Genomic DNA, 19877 nt, shown 5'->3' on the forward strand with positions numbered 1-19877 from the left:
TCCTGATTTGACTGCAACTGCAAAACACCCTGTTAGAATTGCTTCTTTTTGCAAATGCTTGCAGAACCATTAACTTGAATTCCATGCTCACCATTCTTCCCAAGATGTTCTTTTTTCTGTTATTAAAGTACAGAAGTCTACCAAATGAATTTTTAGAACCTATTATTTTTCTGAAACTTGAAACATAGTCCAACTATGGATATTCAGAGATGATTTCAATGTTTTCTTACATTTTTTTGTTTGAATTAGAAGTCTTTCCCCAGTATCTAAAAGCACGGGATCTAGATGTTTTGTAATGACTAATATGAGAATGCAATAAAGGAAAAAATTGTTCAGAAAACATTTGCTAGGGACTCTTATAATTGTATATGTGAGCTTAATTTCTTTGGGAGTATTTCAAACATAGCATGTTAGTGTTCTAACAGAAATAGGAATGCATTTCAGTTAAAACAAAACAAAACAAAACAAGAAAAACAAGCCCCAACTGAAAAGCCCGAACTTGAAAATTAAAAGGTAAGGTATCCAGCATCACTGGATTAACATCCAGATAAACTTCCTTCAGACATCTGAACAAAAGCTCCAAAGGAAAAAAAAATTGCATTCGTAGCCATGTGGGTAAGAGGATCCAGAAACCAGATGTTCAAACAGGAACATCTGAGAATGCAGAGTATTCTGTAGATGCTTACGCTTTTTTTCAGCTGAGTAACACTGAAAGAATTTCAGATGAGTAATATGGGGAAATTATTGTGGAATAACCTAGTTAAATACAGATCAAGAATTATATTTTATGCTGTTTTATCTGTAACATATTGTATTATTTGTAATATATTCTTTCATATTCTTTACTTCCAAGCCTCATCTGTCTTGCTAACTACATTTTTGCTTTCTTTCACCATTAACTTAGATAAAAAGCCAATCAGGGTAAAACTGATAAACTTAGGATGTAATATCTGGATAAAGGCAGAGTCTTAATAGAACTCCAAGGAAATGCAAACACAAACCAGTAGATATATCAGCATCCTGCTAATTTTGCTAAGATCTTTTAAATCAGTGTCAGGCTGTTCTGTTAAAGCCTTGCAATTTAAATATGTCTAAGGTATAAGCTGACTTCCCTGAAAAAAAAAAATAATCCCTGTATCCTCCTCCACATGTGGAAGTGGAGACCCATATACAGCATAGGAGCGTGTCCATGTGGACATTGTGCAACATCCTTGCTCGGTAAGGCACTTAAGCATTTAAATATTAGCGTTAGTCATAAGTAAGTACATTGCAGGAGAGTTTTTGTTATTTTCAGCAATAATAATAAAGAAGGTGAACAACATATTTGATTCTTTTGATCCTAACCTGTCAACCCTAAATAGTAAGCTAAACATTCATGAAAGATTAATCACTTAGGAAATTAGTATCTTCTTATATTTCAGTGAATGAAACTTCACCAGCGCCATCTGTTCAGTGACAGACAGGATGATGTTGTGCTACACTTCATCTTGAACCACTCAGCCTTCAGACTCTCTCCTGTATAGGTAGCACCTGCAGCAGCTGTCTGAAATAGTCACGATGCCTAAGCATGAAAAGTCAACAGAAGGAAATGGTAATTACAAATATAATTATGCAACTGAAGCACGTATTCATTTTCTGCATGTAGTTCAACAGCGTGCAAGTTTTCTTCTCATTCTTTTTAGTGTAAAATCTTGCTATTCGTAATTCACTCTTTTGCTCATTAATATGTTTTATTGTGGAAATTGGCTGGTTATAGCATGGGAGGGTGGCTTTCCACTGGTTAGTAAATCAAAAGAGTGTAACTGCAGCCCTGTTACTTGTCTTACACTTATATGTAATTTATAGGAAAGACTAAAAAAACGGATGTATTTTGTGGCTTCTGTAAGCTGCACAAAAGCAGTGCTTACTTTTCTTATTGCTTTCAGTATTTGCTATGAAATGTCAAACATCCCTCACAGTAAGATTAATAATATTTCTATACTGATACTACCCTGTTCTGGATCTAGAAAATATTTTTGTAGGATAATAATGCCCAACAGTTTATACTGGCAATGTACAAGGCAACTCTTTAATATGAGAAGTGCTTTCTGTTCCCATGGGCAATACTACTCTTTCTAAAATACAGATTTTTTTCATATGGAACAAACGTAACCTTTATTATCTTCAACCTGGAAGAAAATTGTCAGGGACCTTATTCTAGACTGGTTTCTGAATGAATTCATTAGATCTTGATAAGTACCAGGGCTACTTCTACTAAACAGGCTTTCTATATTTTTAATCCATAGTTGTAACGCATAGTAGTAATAAAATATTTTCTACTTCCATAGAAAACATCAGAAGGGACTGCTTAGTTTTTTTGGCAGCATATAACAGCATATAACTTTAAAAGTCCATTGTATTTTTTCCCCTTATGTCTGAGCTCCTCTGTTATTTCTTCCCCTCAGTTTTTTTACTACAAGACCATTTACTGATGAATTTAATTTTCAAGCAGTTCATGCTAATGGAATTCTTTTCAGCATGAGACAAGCACAAAATTTAATGCAGCATAAGAAATTACTTAATGGCTTCAACAGAATTTCTGAGTAAGAAACCATATGAGCTTGATGACAGAACATGTACATTTTTATAAGCATTTAAAATAAGAAAATTCTAAGAATATCACGGTTCTAAGTTTACCATAAACACCTGCCTTCTACTTGCAAATATCTGACTGAATTGACTTATCTTCTGATTCAGTGACTTTATTGTTCTTTCAAATTCCTAAGCTGGAGCTCCCTTACAAGTAAATATAAGACACTTTCAGAATGTAGTTCTCAATCCACTTCTGACTTAAAAAGTTACAAGGGCTGGAGTTATCTAGCACAGGGCTGAGGAGCTAATCTAGTGATTTCTTTGCAACAGGTTTTGCTTCATCATTGCTGACAGTCCTGAGGAATATTCTTGCAACATATGCAAAAAATGCATTCTAGAGCCATACATTTTTGGGGTTTTTTTTTATATTTTTAGTGAAGCCATTCTTGGTTTGGCCCTTCTTTTTGTTTCATAGTATGTCTTCTGCAAAAATCTATGACAGTGGGAAATGTATGGTTCATTATGCGGAATTCATGGCTGCGAATTCATTGTTCCTGGCATCTCATGCAGGAAAAGACAAACAAAAGCAAAAATATTCAGAGTGTATATTTAAAAGGGAACAGTTGGAAAGTGCCTATTACTCTCTAAATATTATAAAGAGAACATGTGATGAGCTGGTCAGCTCTAGTTATGCACCTTAAAAGAGCTTTCTTCTCATGAGATTGTCAAAAATACAACTGACTTCAAATCCATTAAGAACATTACATATGTAACTTGAACATAAACTCTTTCCTTCATACTATCATGTATTGTTCTCATTTTAACAGTACTATGAATGAATGACAATAAGCTAAGTAAATCCCATTTTAGAACCTGAAAAAGTCCGATTGGTATGATTTACTGCAGTCTCAGACTTCTCAGAGTGCATTGAACACTTAATATTCTGATCTTAATTCTTGCAGTAAATACTGCAATTAAAATGAAAAATTGCCCACCATCACACAATGCAATGTGAAGACACAATGCACGTGTGGTGTCTCCTTGTTGTTTTATTAGAGTAGCCAATGGCTCCTGCAAGCTCATTAGTTCTCTAGTCTTAATTAAGGCAAAGGACTACATGGTTAGATCTTTGTGGGCAGAGGTAGGGAAAATGTAGATGTACATACAGAGATGGTGTAAGATATAGAGCTCTGGAAACTTTTATGCATGTTTTCCTGAAGGTGGTGAAATATGAGGGGCTTCTCACTGAATTATCTTCCTCCTCTACCTTCTGTAGGTTTTATAACAATAAAATCAGATTTGGCTCAAAATTCTTGCTCTGAAATTGTGCAATAAACCTATTCATCCCTGAAGAGAAAGTTTGTCTAGGAGAAATCCTGACCCACAAACTGAGAGGCAGTTTTCAAACCTTGGCATGTTTAAGTACAGCCCAGAAGGAAACTGGAAAGAGGACAGTGTAATCAGATGATGCATCCAGTGCCAGCCATGGTGTCAACATGACCTATGTGAGCTCAGTCTCTGTCATTTTAGTAGAACATCAGTAATCAGTAACTTTTCCTTACTAATGGAGAGCAAATGAGCTATTTATGGATGTGAATTGAATGGATTCCATTTGCTCCCTTATAGTCCTCATCTGTAATTTTCAAATTTTGACTGGGCTACAATTAGCTGGACAAGCATCTTCACTGGCAGTCTGCAGAGAGGAAAAGCTTATTGCCCCTGAGCCAACTTCTGGAAATTCTTTATGTGTATAAGTCTGCAGGACACAGCATATATATTAAGGCTAGAAAGTCTTCCAAGACCCTGGTGTCTCTATGACATTGTAGTATAAACAGTCTGCCTACTTTACTATTTATGATCTTGCCAATTCAGATGGGAAGGATAAGCACGATATTAGCTTCTATATGTGTAACTGAATAGGAATTATTATTTTACTTTATAAATTCACAGCTATTACTGGACAGAACAAATTTTTTGTGTTTTGTGATTTTTATTTTTTGTCCATTGGCAGAAAAAATTGCAACACTAAGGGGGAAAAAGAGAGGAAAAATCAAGCATGATCTCAGATACAGAGTGTAATGATTGTTTTATGCAGGTAACTTTTATTTGAAATTTCAGTGTTTCAAATTCCCTTCTTTTGGGCCTGAGGTGGGTTAAGGTGTTTTTCCCAATGTCTGGAAACAGACTAAGAGGATGAGATCTCTAGTGTTAGGGTTTCAAATCTTGGATGTTGAAGTCTACACTAATTCACTCTTGCAACAGAATTTCTGTGAGATCTTGGTATATTATTTCTGATATGTTTCACAGCTGTTGCTTGTAGGGATATTTACTGGACCTGAAGTGTTCTGAGATACTCTCATATTTACATGATCAGAAAGAAAAACACAGAAATGTACGTAAATACATAGAATTGAATATTGTGTAGCTCTTCCCTCTTTTTGACTAGTACTTCACAAGCATTTATTCTCTAATATAACCTTGTGTTGCTGACATTTCTACATGTTGGGCAGTCAGTTTGTTATCTATCTAGGCTGATGTCTTTCCAGCACTGAAAAATGCCCAGCACGGTCCAGTTCAGAGGAATACACAGTAATTGCTTGCACAGCTCTATTGGTATACCATCTATGTCTTTGACTTGACAATTAATAAAATAGAACTTTATCTTATAACATATACAAACAGTCTGACAGCATTTTTTGATATACAGATTACTTTGCATAGTGCTGAATTTTTTGCAGCACCAAAATGCAGAATTGTTTAACAGCAGTCAGTTTCACATAGCAGTAGTGGGAACAGGGTATTACAACGAGTCACATTGCGTGAGATAGTTCCAAGAATCATTATGCCTCTCACAGTGAAAATCAAGAAAATTATGTCAGTATGGAATAAATTTTTAAAAGATCCAAACCATGAAATCTGAGTAGTAGCCTCGATAGAAGGTGTACAAAAAACTTGGGAAACAAGATAAGGACAAAACAGCCCCCATAATCTGCTAAATAGGCACCTCATAGAACAAAGACTGTGGTGTTGCTAATTTTTTTTCTGTCCTTAGTTCTGTCAGCAGCCAACATGCTAATGTTTAGAGCTCTCTCCTGAGCTGTCTGCTGTTCTGTCTTGTGTCTGTGACATGCAGGTTAGACTGAGCCCGTATTCAGGATGCCCTCTTTTAGCCTTGTTGGCTCATTTGTGGCTATAGTCTAAATAAGACTTCAGGTAAAATGATAGTTTACTCAGATTACACTGTCACTGCCCTTAATCTAGAAAGATGAGAACGTTTCCCTTAAACTGCTGTGGAAAAAAAATAAGAAAGTGATTGTATTTCCTAGAGCAAAAGGAGTTATGGACTATATCTTCAAATATACTTAATGATATATACAAATGTACTGTCATTAGGACAAGATGATGTATCCTGGAAGATATAGCAGTTGAACTTTTGCTCTGGGTCACATAAACTCAAATTAGGTGAGTCAAAGGCTAATAAGCTGATATTACCCCTATGAATATTAATACTGTGAAGATAAGAGGTCTTATCAATCCTTTTCTAGAAAAATGAGTAATTCTAGACAGTGCTTTTGTGAGACTTAGTTGATTTTATTGGAGGATTCACCAAACTTTTGATAAGCAGGATCACATGAAGATCTGTTTAAAAAATCCCAAGACCAGTATATGAACTTCCCCTATAGTGAGGATTTTGTTCCTGCATCAAATACTGCATTTTAACTTTAACAGGCCACAGTATCAAAAATGCTCCTTGGCTTCCTATAGTATTCTATTACAGTGTCTGAGGAATGCACTCTACGGTTTCTCTATGTTGCAGTTTATAGCAGAGCATTTAAATTAAGTGCTACACTGCACATATATATAGTGTCACCATGAAGTGTAATTTGTGTATTGTTGAAATACTTCTCCAGTAATTCAGTAAGACAGGGTTTTCCACAAGCACCTAAATTGCTGAGTTATGGGCTGCCTGGCCTGTCCCTTTCCTCTTTGAAAAGTATTACAGAGTTTATCACCTGTAGTAGCATTCAAATAATAATAATAAGCACAGTAATGTTTTTATCTCTTATTGCTCAAATACACAACCAACTAACAACACAGGTCTTTTACGGGGCGTGCAAAACAGAGAAAGACAGTTATGTGTCTGCTGTGTGGGGTGGTAATGTAGCTTTCATGCAGTCATGCCTATACACTGTTAAGGACAGATCTTGGGGTGGCAAAGCTCTTCTATCCCCTCTACTCAGAGATTTGTTTCCCTCCTGAACAGCACTAACTGCTATAAGAGCTGTCACAAGTGAATAACTTTTAGTTCTATCGTGAGCTTCAGCTTTTATGTTAGTGACACAGCTCATGGAATAAAGTAGGGAGCTAGAATACTGGAGTCCTCCAGTATTCTAGGAATAAAAAGGAACTGACTTCCAGTTCCTTTTAAAAATAAGTTCTAGTAAAATGCTTTCTGCATCTGCATCATACCCAAAGACCTGGAAGAGATCTCTTATTCTGTAGATACACCAGAGGAAGAAGGGCACACCACATTTTATCTTTCTGTGAAGTTCTGTTTGGAGATACAATTTTAAATTTTTGCAGAAAAAAACATTTTAAGCTGTGTCTGTACTTGCTGGGTGTTCTTATAGCACCCACTTTTCTTCTAGCTGCATGATTCCATGTAATCACTGGCCGTGTTTTCTAGGTTTGTTTTGTGGCTACATCTATTTCTGTTTGATTTCATGTGTTTTCTTTATTTCTTTAAAAATTTGTCTTTATCTCTCATGTGCCTGATCATTTAGATGCAAAAAAACCAAAACCACACTTAAGTTAATATTCAGATATGCTCCTCTGTAGTAGCGTTCTCAATACTTTCTTCAAGCAGTCTGAAATCTGTAAATTAGCTTAGGACTTCATTTTATCTCAAATGTTGGATTCAGTGTAGCAAATTTATTTTCCTTATGCTATTACAGTTAGACAGACTCCAGCAGCAATCTTCTACCCTGTTTAAGTCTCTATGTTGCATGGTCCCTTCTCACTTTCACTGTTACCTGAATATGATATTAATATGATGTCAACTCAAGCTTAATACACTTCACTGCTAATGCACATTTCAGTATATATGGTAAACCTCCTCGTGTTTGCTAGTTGTATAAGCTCATCAGACTCTGCGTTGAGGCCAATATTTTACCATTAAAGTGCTTTTCTGGGAAATTCTGTTCGGCTGTGGGAGATCAGCAAAAACATTAGTTTCAATAAAAAATAGTGTCTTACTGTTGCATGTGAAGTATCTGTTTAGAGATGTCTGTCTTCATCTTTACAAGCTTTCAATAGCAACACAATGATCTTTATCAAAAGATGATCCTGTTACTGTCAGCAGCAGAAGGCATGTGTCCAGGCAGAACAAAGGAGCAGTTATTGACGCATTACACTGATAATGCTGAGTGATAATATTTTTGCACAATCTTAAAAATTATGGTGCAGATGCTGGGGAAGTGATAGAAAGCGTTAATCACAATTGAATGTTTTGTGGAGGAAATACATACACTCCAGTTGTAAAATGCCAGTCAAATTCTGGATAATAACTCTTTACCTGTTACTGCACAAAGAAGACCCTAGATTCCTTCTTGTTTGCAGCCTTACTTATTTTACTGCTTTTCTTTGATATTAAGTAAAGCTAAGAAGTTGTGCTTCATGGTTATCTATAGTAGTCCCTAAATAAATTGAACTGCACATAAATTTTCAATGAATCACTAGTGGCTTAGTAAAATGTATGAAATGAACTGGGGAACTAGGGAATGCTTGAAAAAAGAATATAAAGAACAATTATAGATGAATGAAAAAGGAAGATATCTGTAGTTTCTTCTCGCCTGAAAACTGTGACTGTAGGGATCATTACATGTCACCTGTTCTCTCTGTACAGAGGGGAAATTAGACAACAGACACACTGAACATGCATAGTGTATAGGAGTGGAATGACTGCTACCTATTTCTACTATTTCATGGTAATATCTCTTAATCTTCTCATTAATTTCTTACTACCATCTATTTCTATAAATTCCACTGATGTGTCTAAGCTGCTGTCCCACATATGTGTAGAATCCATTAGCACCTGACTTCTCGTGTGTTGCTTCTGAAGAAACATTGCTAAGGAATATTAGTAGCAGTTTCAGAAGTGACCTGTTGAGTAACATGTTCATACCAATGTTTTCAGAGAGCATATCAATTAGATATTATGATGGATATGATACATATGAGAGGAGTATTTTAATTTATTCTCTATATAAGCATGATCTCAGTTTGGATAATTTTCTGCTTATTGATGGGCAACAGAGACATCATCGCTTAATAAATTTATTGAGACTGAGAAAATTAAGCAAGAGACCCACTCCAAACCACAGATGTTTCTAAGGAAAAACACTATTCTTCTGAAATAGACTATCTCTCTAAAGCCTTCAACATTTTTATTGTCTCATGAGTGGTAGAGTGGGACTGTGGTACAGCATGCAAGTGAGCTAGGTCAAGTTTTGTCACTATGCTTAGAGATTTGGTTGCTGGAACTTAGTGTAAATCTCCTTCTTCTGGAACTACCCTCTTCAGCTATGTTGCAGCTATGAATCTTCAAGCCCTCCAGTCAGACAAATCAGAAAATTATTCTTTTACTCTTCTTTAATCTCAGCCAGTCCTTTTTCTTTCATGTTTAAGAAAATCTTCGAGAATTCTCTGAGAAGTATTTTCATCCTCCTTGTTCTTCTTCAAACCATAGAATATTTTTAGAATTCTCCTGTCCTACTTATTTTTGCCATGAGGGAGAGTTCATGGCATCACTTTGAGGCTTATGTATTTGAGCACTGAAGGAAAGTGGAACTATTTTTTCTGTTTTCATCTTATTTCTTGAAAACTATTTGCCGTGTTCCAAAACCCTGTGTTCATGGAACGGTGTAAAGGAGTACAAAGCAGTAATTGCCAAGAATTTCTTGAAAACTCTGCATTCCTAATGACAAATCCACACTTCCTGTGCACTGGCCTTTGTTTTCACTCCACAGATGGCAGTGGTGACAATGAAGAAGGCAGTGCAGCTGAGAATGAAGAAAATGTCAAAGGAACAGGTCAGTAATATGGATTATTTTGAGGCAGATTCAGACATTTTCTGACTATCAGTATGAATGAAAGAGTAGGAAAGGTCTCCTTCTAACATACTGCCTTATCTCATGTGTTTTTATTTTTTTAAATTGATCACAGATAAAGGTGGGAAGAGAGCAACTCCAAGAACTGCAAGAGGCCACGGCAGGGGGAGAGCCAGGCATGGTGATGAAGAGAATGAGGATGATGAAGATGGGACAAGGAGAGCTGGGCATCACAGGCACAGAAACCGTAGAAGAGGACGAGCAGCTGGAAATGAGGGTAGTGATTCTGATACAGAAGCTACAAAAGCCAGGAAGAACCAGGCAAACCAGAAATCCAAGGAAGGTGATGAAGAAGAGGAAGATGGGAAAGGGGGTAAGAGTGGGAAAGGCAAAAATGAGAAGAAAGCGGACAAAAAGCCTGATAAGAAAGGGAAAAAAGAGAAGGCAAATAAGAAGAAAAAAGACAAAAAGAAATCAGGATCTGGGTAATTCAGTAATTTTTTTTTCTTACAATAAAGCCTGCGTAAAACTTGCTTTCATTTACAGCTGTGAAATACCAAGAGTCAGCAGGACTCATATGTTACAGCTGAATTAGAGCCAGACAGATATATTTTTTCCTGCAGTAAGGAAGCACTGGGTGAGTGAAATGGGAACTTTCCACAAAGTCATATCTAATTCAGTGGAGTGAAGTCAGAGTTTTGTCACAGGTCCAGGGTGGGACCTCAGGAAATGACCAGCCAGACCCTTTTGGGACTGCTGATACCCCGCAGATTAGGTCAAATCTGGTCAGGCAGAATGGGAACTCAAGCCAGGGTCACCCTTATTGTGGTTAAAGATCCAAGGTTTATGAGCTGTTCTCTAGAAAAAGGGAGAGAAAATGATAGAGGAGAGAAGAAAATGACAGAGAGAGGTGATAACAGGTGAGATCTCTCCTGCTTTTTCCTTTCTAGAAAAATAAGATCCCCCAAACTCCAAGCTGATAACCCGACAAACAGTCAGGGTCTAGTTTTATTTCCAGTATAGAACTAAAATCTTGATGCTTCTCAAGTTCTTTTTTCCTAGCCAGGTTCGAGCCAGATTTTTTATAAAAGATTGGTGTCAAAATTCCAAAAACCCAGAACCAAGGACTGAGATGGGATTTTCCAGTCTGTCTCTCACTCACTTCCTCTTAAATATCACTGTTCAACTTTCCAAAGCATCTAATGCAACCAGGGGCCTTTGGAAGAACCCACTGACATACAGCACTTCAAAAAAGCATTTCTATTTTTCTACCGTCCTAGGATTCCTTTGCTCCTTGTCCCTCCTTGTGCTTTTGAAAGGAAGCAACCCATGGGAATGGTGTATAATGCAGCAAATGGAGCTAGGCATGGTTTTCTCAATAGAGAGGGAGAGAAAATCCCATCCTGCATTCAGTACTTACTACAGCTTTTTCTGTTCCCAGAGACATTACTGGAGAGAACAGTGGGAGTGAAAGGAAAGAAAAAGTACAATGAGATATGTTGTTGTATTAATTTGTCTGGTATCTCATTTCTATATACTTCTACTTCATTTCCTTTCCCTCTGAGAGTACCTAAAATCTTACAGCTGCAGCTAGAGCATCATCACCTCACCACTGTGAGTTTGGTTGGACTCTTAGGAAGCTGGTTACACTTGCAGGAACAATCAGTGGGTGCCAGATGCTTCCCCAAGAGCTCTGCCCGCTCTGTCTGGAATGCTGAAGGTGTAGTGCTGGTTCACCTGCAGCTCTGCACTTCATGTGCAAGCTTTGCTTTTCATACTTAAATAAATTACAAGTCTACGTGAAGTGTGTCCTCCCTTCTGTGCAAGTATGAAGTCTCAAAGTTAACTAAAATTAACACGAAGTATGTTTTTCTGTGAAAACTTCCATCCTATCTGAGTTTGGATGATGTTTTTTGTTCCTGCTTTGTTCAAAGCTCTGATTCTGACTCTGAGGAGGAACCAATTACAGAGGAGGAATTGGCCAAGCTGAAAGAAGAGGTAGAAGAAAAAAAGAAACTAATTGCCACACTACGAAACAAACCATGGAAAATGAAAAAGAAGTTGTCTGTCCTGAAGTACGGTTTGTTTTTCATAATGAATATCTGCTATTCTGCTTTGCACTTTGCACTGTTTTTCTGAATTATTGCTGTAATTTTTGACCTGCTCACAAAATTAATTTCAAAACATTTCTAATCTCTCTTTCCCAAGATGTGTTTTCACAGTAAGTAGAGGTAAATGGTATTGCAGATCAGTGCTTTCTTGTCCCTGTAGAGCTGAAATCAAGTATGAAAAGCTAATATATTTTTCTTTTTGGAATTTCCATTATAACCCCATGCAAAATCTTTCCTTTTTTTCAGTTAGGTTGATGTTGGTAAATTCTACCATTGGTAAGATTAATATCTCATTAACATCTCTCAGAAAAATGAGAAATTTCATTATTACCTCAAGATTACTGGGGGGAGAAAAGAGGATTTATCTCTCTAGTCTAAATTTTTTGAAAGAAGATTTTTTTCAACTTAGGAAAAAGCAAACTGATTGGAAACTGAACTTCCATTTTGGTTCATTTTAACACATACCACGGAGAAAACTGCCCTAACAAACCTATTGCTATATTTTTACAAAAGCTAAAAATTTTAATTTACAGTTAAATTTCCACCAAGCACAGAAACTGGGTAAATGGAGAGAAATTAATTCTTTTGTCAAAAACTAATATGCTCCTCTGTTTTGAATAGCTCATTCCCTGCAGCATTGATCAAATGCCAACAAAATCCATGTACATAAAGACTGGTATTATTGGCATTATTCTTGCGCATGTGAAAAATGGACACATGCTGGCTTTAATCGCCTTAAACTTGTAAATCAATAACGTGACTTTTGAATACTCTTATATTAACATTTCTTACTCTTGAGGCTCTTGGTAAACAGTTGTTATTAGTGAGTATTTCCCTATGTCATCTGCTTCTTCCCCTGTGGAGGATTTAGAGTATTTTGAGATGTGTGGAGAAAAAGAACAACCAATCTTCTTAAAGATAGAAGAACAAATTGCCCAATTCTTTGTATTCCAGCTTTCACAGTAGAGGGATACTTCTCTGGAGATTTATTCTCAGCATTATGAGAAATGTTATTTAGTGTAAGCCAAAACAAACCTCACTTCCACATTTTTTTCAGTATCAGTACCATTTTTTCCCCCCAAGAACGAAAAAAAGTACTCTCCAGGAATATTCCGTATATTCATGACAAAATAAGACCCAAAAAATATACTCTTTTCTTATTATTTTGAACAGTGAATGTTAGGATCGATTAGGACTTTTCACTGTAAATGTTATTTTTTTAAAAGAAGTGTTGTCAGAACAAACAATTTTTTTGGGGAAATATTTAATTTCCTCTAAAATTTGTGTTCTAAAAAAAGTAATAAATTTAAAATGGTTCAAATAGTTTGCTTCAACATTCTCAAAGTAACTTTTTTTCATGACTTAGAAAGTATATGGTGGGAAAGATGATTTATACTTAGTTTCAGTGACTGCTTTGCAAAATGGTAAATCTTTTCCTTCATTATTATGTTCTGAAAATGTATGATCAAACAATAACTTTAGAACACAGATGCAGAACTAGTTACTCTGCAGAAATGCCTTCTGTTGAAACACGGCTGAGAGCTCATTGTGAAAATAAGATTCTTAATAGAGGTGCACTGGCAGTTTAGATCAGCTCTAATTTCTAATTTAGATCCCTGTGTCTAAAAAGATGTATTTCAAACAGCCCATAATTATTCTGTGAAGAACTGTGGCTAGATGAGGCTACTGCTTTGTTGCAGAGTCTCCTTCTGTGGTTTGAAGTTGAGCTGTGCTGATATGATCAGACTCTAACCTCATCTTGAGATATTATGGTCAGATCTTTAGAGGTCTGGAGATACAAAAAAAATGAAGCAGAAGACACAGAGAAGGATGGAAACATATTATGCAGAAATAGCATCACCACTTTCCTGGGCCTTAAGCAATAGATATGTTAGGCTGGGGACATAGTGGCCTGAGAGTTTAAGCGTGCCTGGAATCCAGACTTTTTCTCAGTTCCAAGACAAATATTCTCTATCAGGAGAGTTTTCTTATCTATTAATTTTCCTTCCACTGATTTATATGGTTTGTGAGGGCTGTTGTTTTATATTTCCTATGGGAGATGATAACTTGTGCACATTTCTTCTTGCCATTGCATACTCAGGTCAGCACAAAATTACCTGAAGAGCCATCAGATGATAATGACCATCAATCATTACTTACACATCTGAGATTTAGAGAGGAGGGTAAACTATTGAAAAGATTTCATTGACAGAGTCCCTTAGGAGTCAGTCCTGAGGGGGAAAGGAGTCCAGGAAGGCTGGATACGCTTTAAAAAGGAATTTTTAAATATTCAGGAGCAGGCTTGTTAAATATTCAGGAGCTGGCTTCTTCCCCATGTGTAGGAAGACAAGTTGTCAGGTGAAAGACTAGACTGGTTAAATAGAGAATTTAGGCTTGAATTTAGGCAAAAAAAAAAAAGAACCTATCATTTCTGGAAGGAGGGTCAGATAACTTGAGAGGACTGCAAGGATGTCATGAGGTCATGTATACAGAAGATTAGAATGGCCAAAGCCCAACTAGAATTTGATTTGGCTGCTACAGTTAAAGACAACAAAATAGCTTCTACAAATACCTTGGCAGCAAAAGGAGAGTCAAGGGGTGTCTCCATCATTTGTTGAATGCGTAGGCACCATCCTGAGAGTGTTTAACAGGCATCTGGATCTGGCAGTGGGTAATATGGCTTAGTGGTTTAGGGGTTACAGTGGTATTGCTGAGTTGAAGGTTAGACTGAATGATCTTAAAAGTCTCTACCAACCTTGACTGATCTATGATTCTATGATTTTTGGGTTAGAAGGTACAAAAAAAATAAAACTCATGGACCACAACTTCAGCTGTTGCAAATTGGTGAACATCCAGGGAAAGCTATCTCAACCTACCTCTGAGGGTCTACTTTTGGGAACTGCATCCCTGTGTGTGCATTTTTTCTGTTTGAGTTTTGCAACAATATGAAGGAAAGGGTTGAGTTTAAATGCTGTGCTACTGTATTTGCTTCTGGTATACTCATCTCACTGCCCTTATTAATGCTCATACACTTGAGATAACCAAAAGTTTGTGCTATAAAATCACAAAGTCTGTTAGTAAGTATGTAGTTTATATCCAACAGCAAAGCTTGTCATGGTACTAATATAACCAGAGAATTGAACACAAGAATCCAGAAATGTGCCGACAGTGGTCTCACTTTAAAGTTGTACCACAAGCCAGTTAGTAAACTGTGAAAACATGTGAAATATAAATAAATAATAAAAAGTATATTTATATAAAAAGACAGTACAGTGCCAAGCTTAGGCCTTTTTAAGGACTTCCAGGTAAACACAGACCATAAAGAAATACATGAGAACTTCTTGGTTCTTTTTTTCTCCTTAAGAAAATCAGAGCAGTACAAAGTCTGCATAGGATCACAGAATGGTTTGTGTTGGAAGGGACATTAAAGGTCACCTAGTTTCAACTCTCTGCCATGGGCAGAGATGCCTTCCACTAGACCAGGTTGCTCAGAGCTCCATACAACTTTGCTTTAAACATTTCCAGGGTTGGAACACCCATAGGTTTTTCGGGCAACCTCTTCCAGTGCCTCACCACCCTCACAGTAAAGAATTTTTTTCATAATATTTAACCTAAACCTACTCTCTTTCAGCTTGAAGCCATTCCCCTGTGTCCTGTCAATACATCCTCTTGTAAAATGTCCTTCTCCATCTTTCTTATTCTGGAAAACTGCAGTTAGGTCACCCCAAAGCCTTCTATTTTCCAGTCTGAATAAACCATGTTCTCTCAGTCTGTCCTTATAGGAGAATTGCTCCATCCCTCTAATCTACTTTTTGGCCCTCCTTTGGACTTACTCCAACAGTTTGATGGCCTTCCTATGCTGGGTACTCCAGTGCTGAATGCATCACTCCAGTGTATCAGAGTGGCAGAATCACCTCCCTCACCCTGCTGGCCTTGCTGCTGCTGATGCAGTCCAGCACATGGTTGGCTTTCTGGGCTGTGAGTGCACATTGCTGAGCCATGTGCAGCCTCTCATCTGCCAGCACCCCCAAGCCCTTCTCAGGAGGGCTACTCTTGACCTGTTCATCCCCTAGGCTGCTTAATTGCTCCAAACCAAATGCAGCACCTTGCACTTGGCCTTGTTGAACTTCATGAGATTCTCATGGGATCACTTCTCAAGCCTGTTCAGGTCCCTCTGGATGGCATCCTGTCCTTCAAGTGTGTCAACAGCACCACTAACTTCATGTCATCTACAAATTTACTGAGGGTGTACTTGATCCCTTCATCTATATCATTAACGAAGATACTAAATGACACCAATCCCGACACAGACCTCTGAGGGACACCATTTGTCACTGATGTCTGTGGGGACTCTGAGCCATTGACCACTACATCTGGATTTAACCATCTGACCAATTCCTTACTCATTTAACAGTCCACTTATTGAGTCCATATCTCTACAGTTTAGAGAGAAGAATGTTGTAGGAGACCATGTAAAGGCTTTACAGGAGTCCAGGTGACCCTTCCCTTGTTCACAGGTGTAGTCACTCCATCAGAGAAGGCCACATGCTAGGGAGAGAATATATTATGGTGATTTTTCACTAATTTTTTAGCATAATTTATTTTATTACGGGACTCAGATCACCCATCAAGACAGGTGAATTTGAAATAGGATTATTTTGATAAACATGCAAACCCCAAAGATACATTAAGATGCATGCATAAGATAGTGAAAAATTCTCATCTTTTGATGCACTCTTTGTACTCCCATAAATCAGTATTTAATCTCTCTTACTGTGGACATACTGGCAGTCCTGGAGGCCAGACTGGTTGTCCTGGAGGCCAGCTGGATATTAAATAACACTGTAATTTGCCCATTATTACTGCTGAACAGCTTTTCAAGTGGCCTGTGCCTGACAACAGTTCTTTTGAAATATGTTTTTAGCCAATCTTTTTAAGACTTGGAGAAGTCCTGGATGATCAGTATTAATGTGACATTTCTTTTTAATGAGTTTCTAGATCTTAGAGTCTGAAACCTTCCTGACCTGTTACTGAAAGATGTGATCAATCCACTTAAATCCAATTCATTAGCAACAACCTCTGAGAGCTGTAATTCATCCTCTCTCTGCAACACAGAAGTACCCAAGGTACCATACACCTAGCACTTTGGAAGCTGTAACTCCACACCTAATATTAATTATTAACTCAGACTTCTCCAGGACAATAATGCCTGGCCCCATGAAACATTTACTAGTTCTTGCATCTGTAATTCACTTAATAAGCTTTCTCTGAAGTTTCTTTAAACTCACAGTTAGCTAAAGGGGCACACTTTGGCCTATCTTGTGATATAGATAATTTACCTATAACACGATACCAGTAATTACAAAGCTCTGTTTTGTTGCTCTGTGTTGATTTTGACACATCCTCATGTTAGTGAAGTCTCATTACTTCCAAGTGGGCATGAATATGTATGTATGTTATGTGCTTTTGGTTTTTGTTGTGGTTTCTAAAGTAATTATAAGACTACTTTTTATTACTTGATCATTCTTCCTGTTCTCACATTTTATTTATAGCAAAAAAGAAATGGAGGAAAGGACAAAGTGTGACAAAAGGCTGCAGTGATGTACAAATAGAGGTCTTCCAGTGAGATAGTTTAGACATCAAGGTATAAATCTTAATTGAGTAATCTATTGAATTACGTTTAACAAAAAAAGGGTGTGTGTCACAGATATGGAAAGGACATGGTCCCTGACTGAAGTCCCTAACTGATGCCAAGTTTTTGCTGAACTTTAAGGGCAGGAGGCTTAAGTAACCCATGAACCACAGAGGTTGGGAGTAACCTAGTGGGACTAGTTTGCTGCAGAACTGGTGGGAAAAGAAAAGATGAGGAGCAGAACTAAAACATATTCTGTTTGATGACTCCAGCATCATCTGGTAGTTATGCTTTCTGTATTAATTCTTCGCATGTAACTGTACAGATGTTTCAGCCTCATTACTCATAGGGCCTTTATTAAACTTTTTTTCTGCACTGAATTTGCTTTTCAGATATACCATTAAAGCTCTGGTGGGAATTTTTCATAGTATCAAGTTGTTATTGAGTGTTGCATTTAATTACCAATTAAATAAAATCTATAAGTGATGCAAGTATTCATGGATGCAACTAACAGACAGGCTGCTGTGGGGCCCTTAGTAACTCCTCTATATATTTGCATGTGGTGAGGTTCTCTTGTAAGACTTAGCATCTCTAAAAGAGCAATATCAACTTGTTATTAAGAAAGTTATTGGTGAAATCCACCACACACTGAAACATAAGACATGCTTGTAGAACATTAAAAGCAACTTGATTTCATTTATTCCAACAGTGGAAGAAGACTTTAACTTTTCTTTCGCAAAATAATTGATTTTTTTAATATTCTTTCAAATGCATAATAATAATAGCATAAAAAAATCATTTAGATTGGAAAAGGTCATTACGATCATTGAGTCCAACCGTTAACCCAGCACTGCCAAGTCCCTCATCAAACCAAGTCCCTCAGCACCACATCTATATTTCTTTTAAAAACCTCCAGGGATGGTGTTTCAACCACTTCCCTGGGCAGCCTGTTTCAATGCTTGACAACCCTTTTGGTTAAGCAAATTTTCCTAATATCCAGTCTAAACTGTCCCTGGCACAAACTGAGGCTGTTTCTTCTTGTCTTGTTGCTTGTACCTGGAAGAAAAGACTGACTCCCATCTCACTACAATCTCCTTTCAGGAGTCAAACTGAGAGTGTTTTTGATCCCCTCTTCCAGATCATCAGTAAAGATATTAAACAGGATTAGACACAGTATTGAGGTCTGGGAAACACCACCTGTGACTGAACACCAGATGGATTTAACTCCATTCACCACCACTCTCTGGACCATATAACCTGTGCTACTTTTTTATTAATTATGCGATGATTATTAACGATGTGATGACTTTGGCTATTACTTCTCAAGAATGGGAAATATTACTGACACAGTTTTTGATGCATATTTGAAACATCCACTTCTCATGGTCACTGTGATATATGCATTAATGCCAATAGTTCTATTAGTTAAAAAAAATCAAAGTGCATTTTTACTGACTAGAACAAAATTCAGTGTAAATGGAAAATGAAAGTAATACTGCAAGTCCACCATTTGGGCTTAGCTGATTTCTTTCCAGATTTATACAAAAATCTATAAGTACAGGAAAACAATGTATTAAAAAAATGAGAGGAGTTACTTCATACTTCTTTCATGAAACATGAAAGTAGCTTCACAAATATTGTGCATGAATCCCACTGGTTTTGTGCTCCAGCCTTACCTTGGAAACTGAGTTGGCTGCATGCATAACCACCAAGTAAGAAGTAACTGGTTTGTTTGTGATGCAGTGATGAACTTAGTCCAATGCACAGAAACAAAGTGAAAATCAGAGAAAAATAAGTTATAAAGCAGAAACATTTGAGGAAGAAGGGATGCAAGGAGAGATGAAACCTCAGCCACTGGCAAAGTAAAATGTAGGGAAGCATCCAGTAGAGTCAGCAGCATAAAACCTCTAGGTCCAGTTAACCACCTTCAAAAAATAATGTTTTGGTTTGTCCTGAAGAAAAAACTAAAATACTAATAACACTCCAACTTGAAATATTGCTTGATGGAGGGTCAAGGAGGCAGAGGAGGATAAGAAAAACTAGTCTTAGTAGAATACCTGTGAAAATATTTTAAAATAAATCAAAAAGGCTTGAATTAGGCATAAAAAATAAATATTTTCATGAATTTCATTGTGAAAAATCCTATCCTATTTTTGCTTAGCTTCATTTTATAGCAGAACAAGTTTGTGGGGAGCTTTAGTGTTCATCTACAGGTGCAAGATGTGCTCATATCTGCTACAGAGGATTTTTTTACTTATTAATGGTTGTTTTCTTATTATCTCCTTAAATTTCTTACTGCTTCACTGTAAAAAAAACCCAGCCTACAATTTGAAGTATTCATATTCCTCAGCATAACATAATTAGTGACTGAAAACACAAGTTTTCTACAGCTCTGTAGGTTTTGATTTCAGAAATTTTTCATGGACAAGTCTAAATTACTTAGAGATCAAAATG

The 19877-nt window shown here is 37.0% G+C and overlaps 2 protein-coding genes across 3 annotated transcripts in view; both read left to right on the forward strand.

The window, feature by feature from the left end:
• ANXA1 (annexin A1) overlaps nt 1-19877 on the forward strand; it is a 360547-nt gene that overhangs the window by 143355 nt on the left and 197315 nt on the right. The gene's annotated exons all lie outside the window — the stretch shown is intronic.
• The window catches only part of TMC1 (transmembrane channel like 1), a 54840-nt gene continuing 36388 nt past the window's right edge, over nt 1426-19877 (forward strand). Inside the window, exons 1-4 of the mRNA XM_051789360.1 lie at nt 1426-1591; nt 9600-9662; nt 9796-10165; nt 11615-11755. Coding sequence (XP_051645320.1) covers nt 1558-1591; nt 9600-9662; nt 9796-10165; nt 11615-11755 — 608 coding nt within the window. The 5' untranslated portion in view covers nt 1426-1557. The remainder of the gene's footprint in view (nt 1592-9599; nt 9663-9795; nt 10166-11614; nt 11756-19877) is intronic.

This window comes from Manacus candei, unplaced genomic scaffold (genome assembly GCF_025592945.1).
Source record: "Manacus candei isolate 608988 ecotype Guabito, Panama unplaced genomic scaffold, ASM2559294v1 h1tg000027l, whole genome shotgun sequence".
Lineage (NCBI taxonomy): Eukaryota > Metazoa > Chordata > Aves > Passeriformes > Pipridae > Manacus > Manacus candei.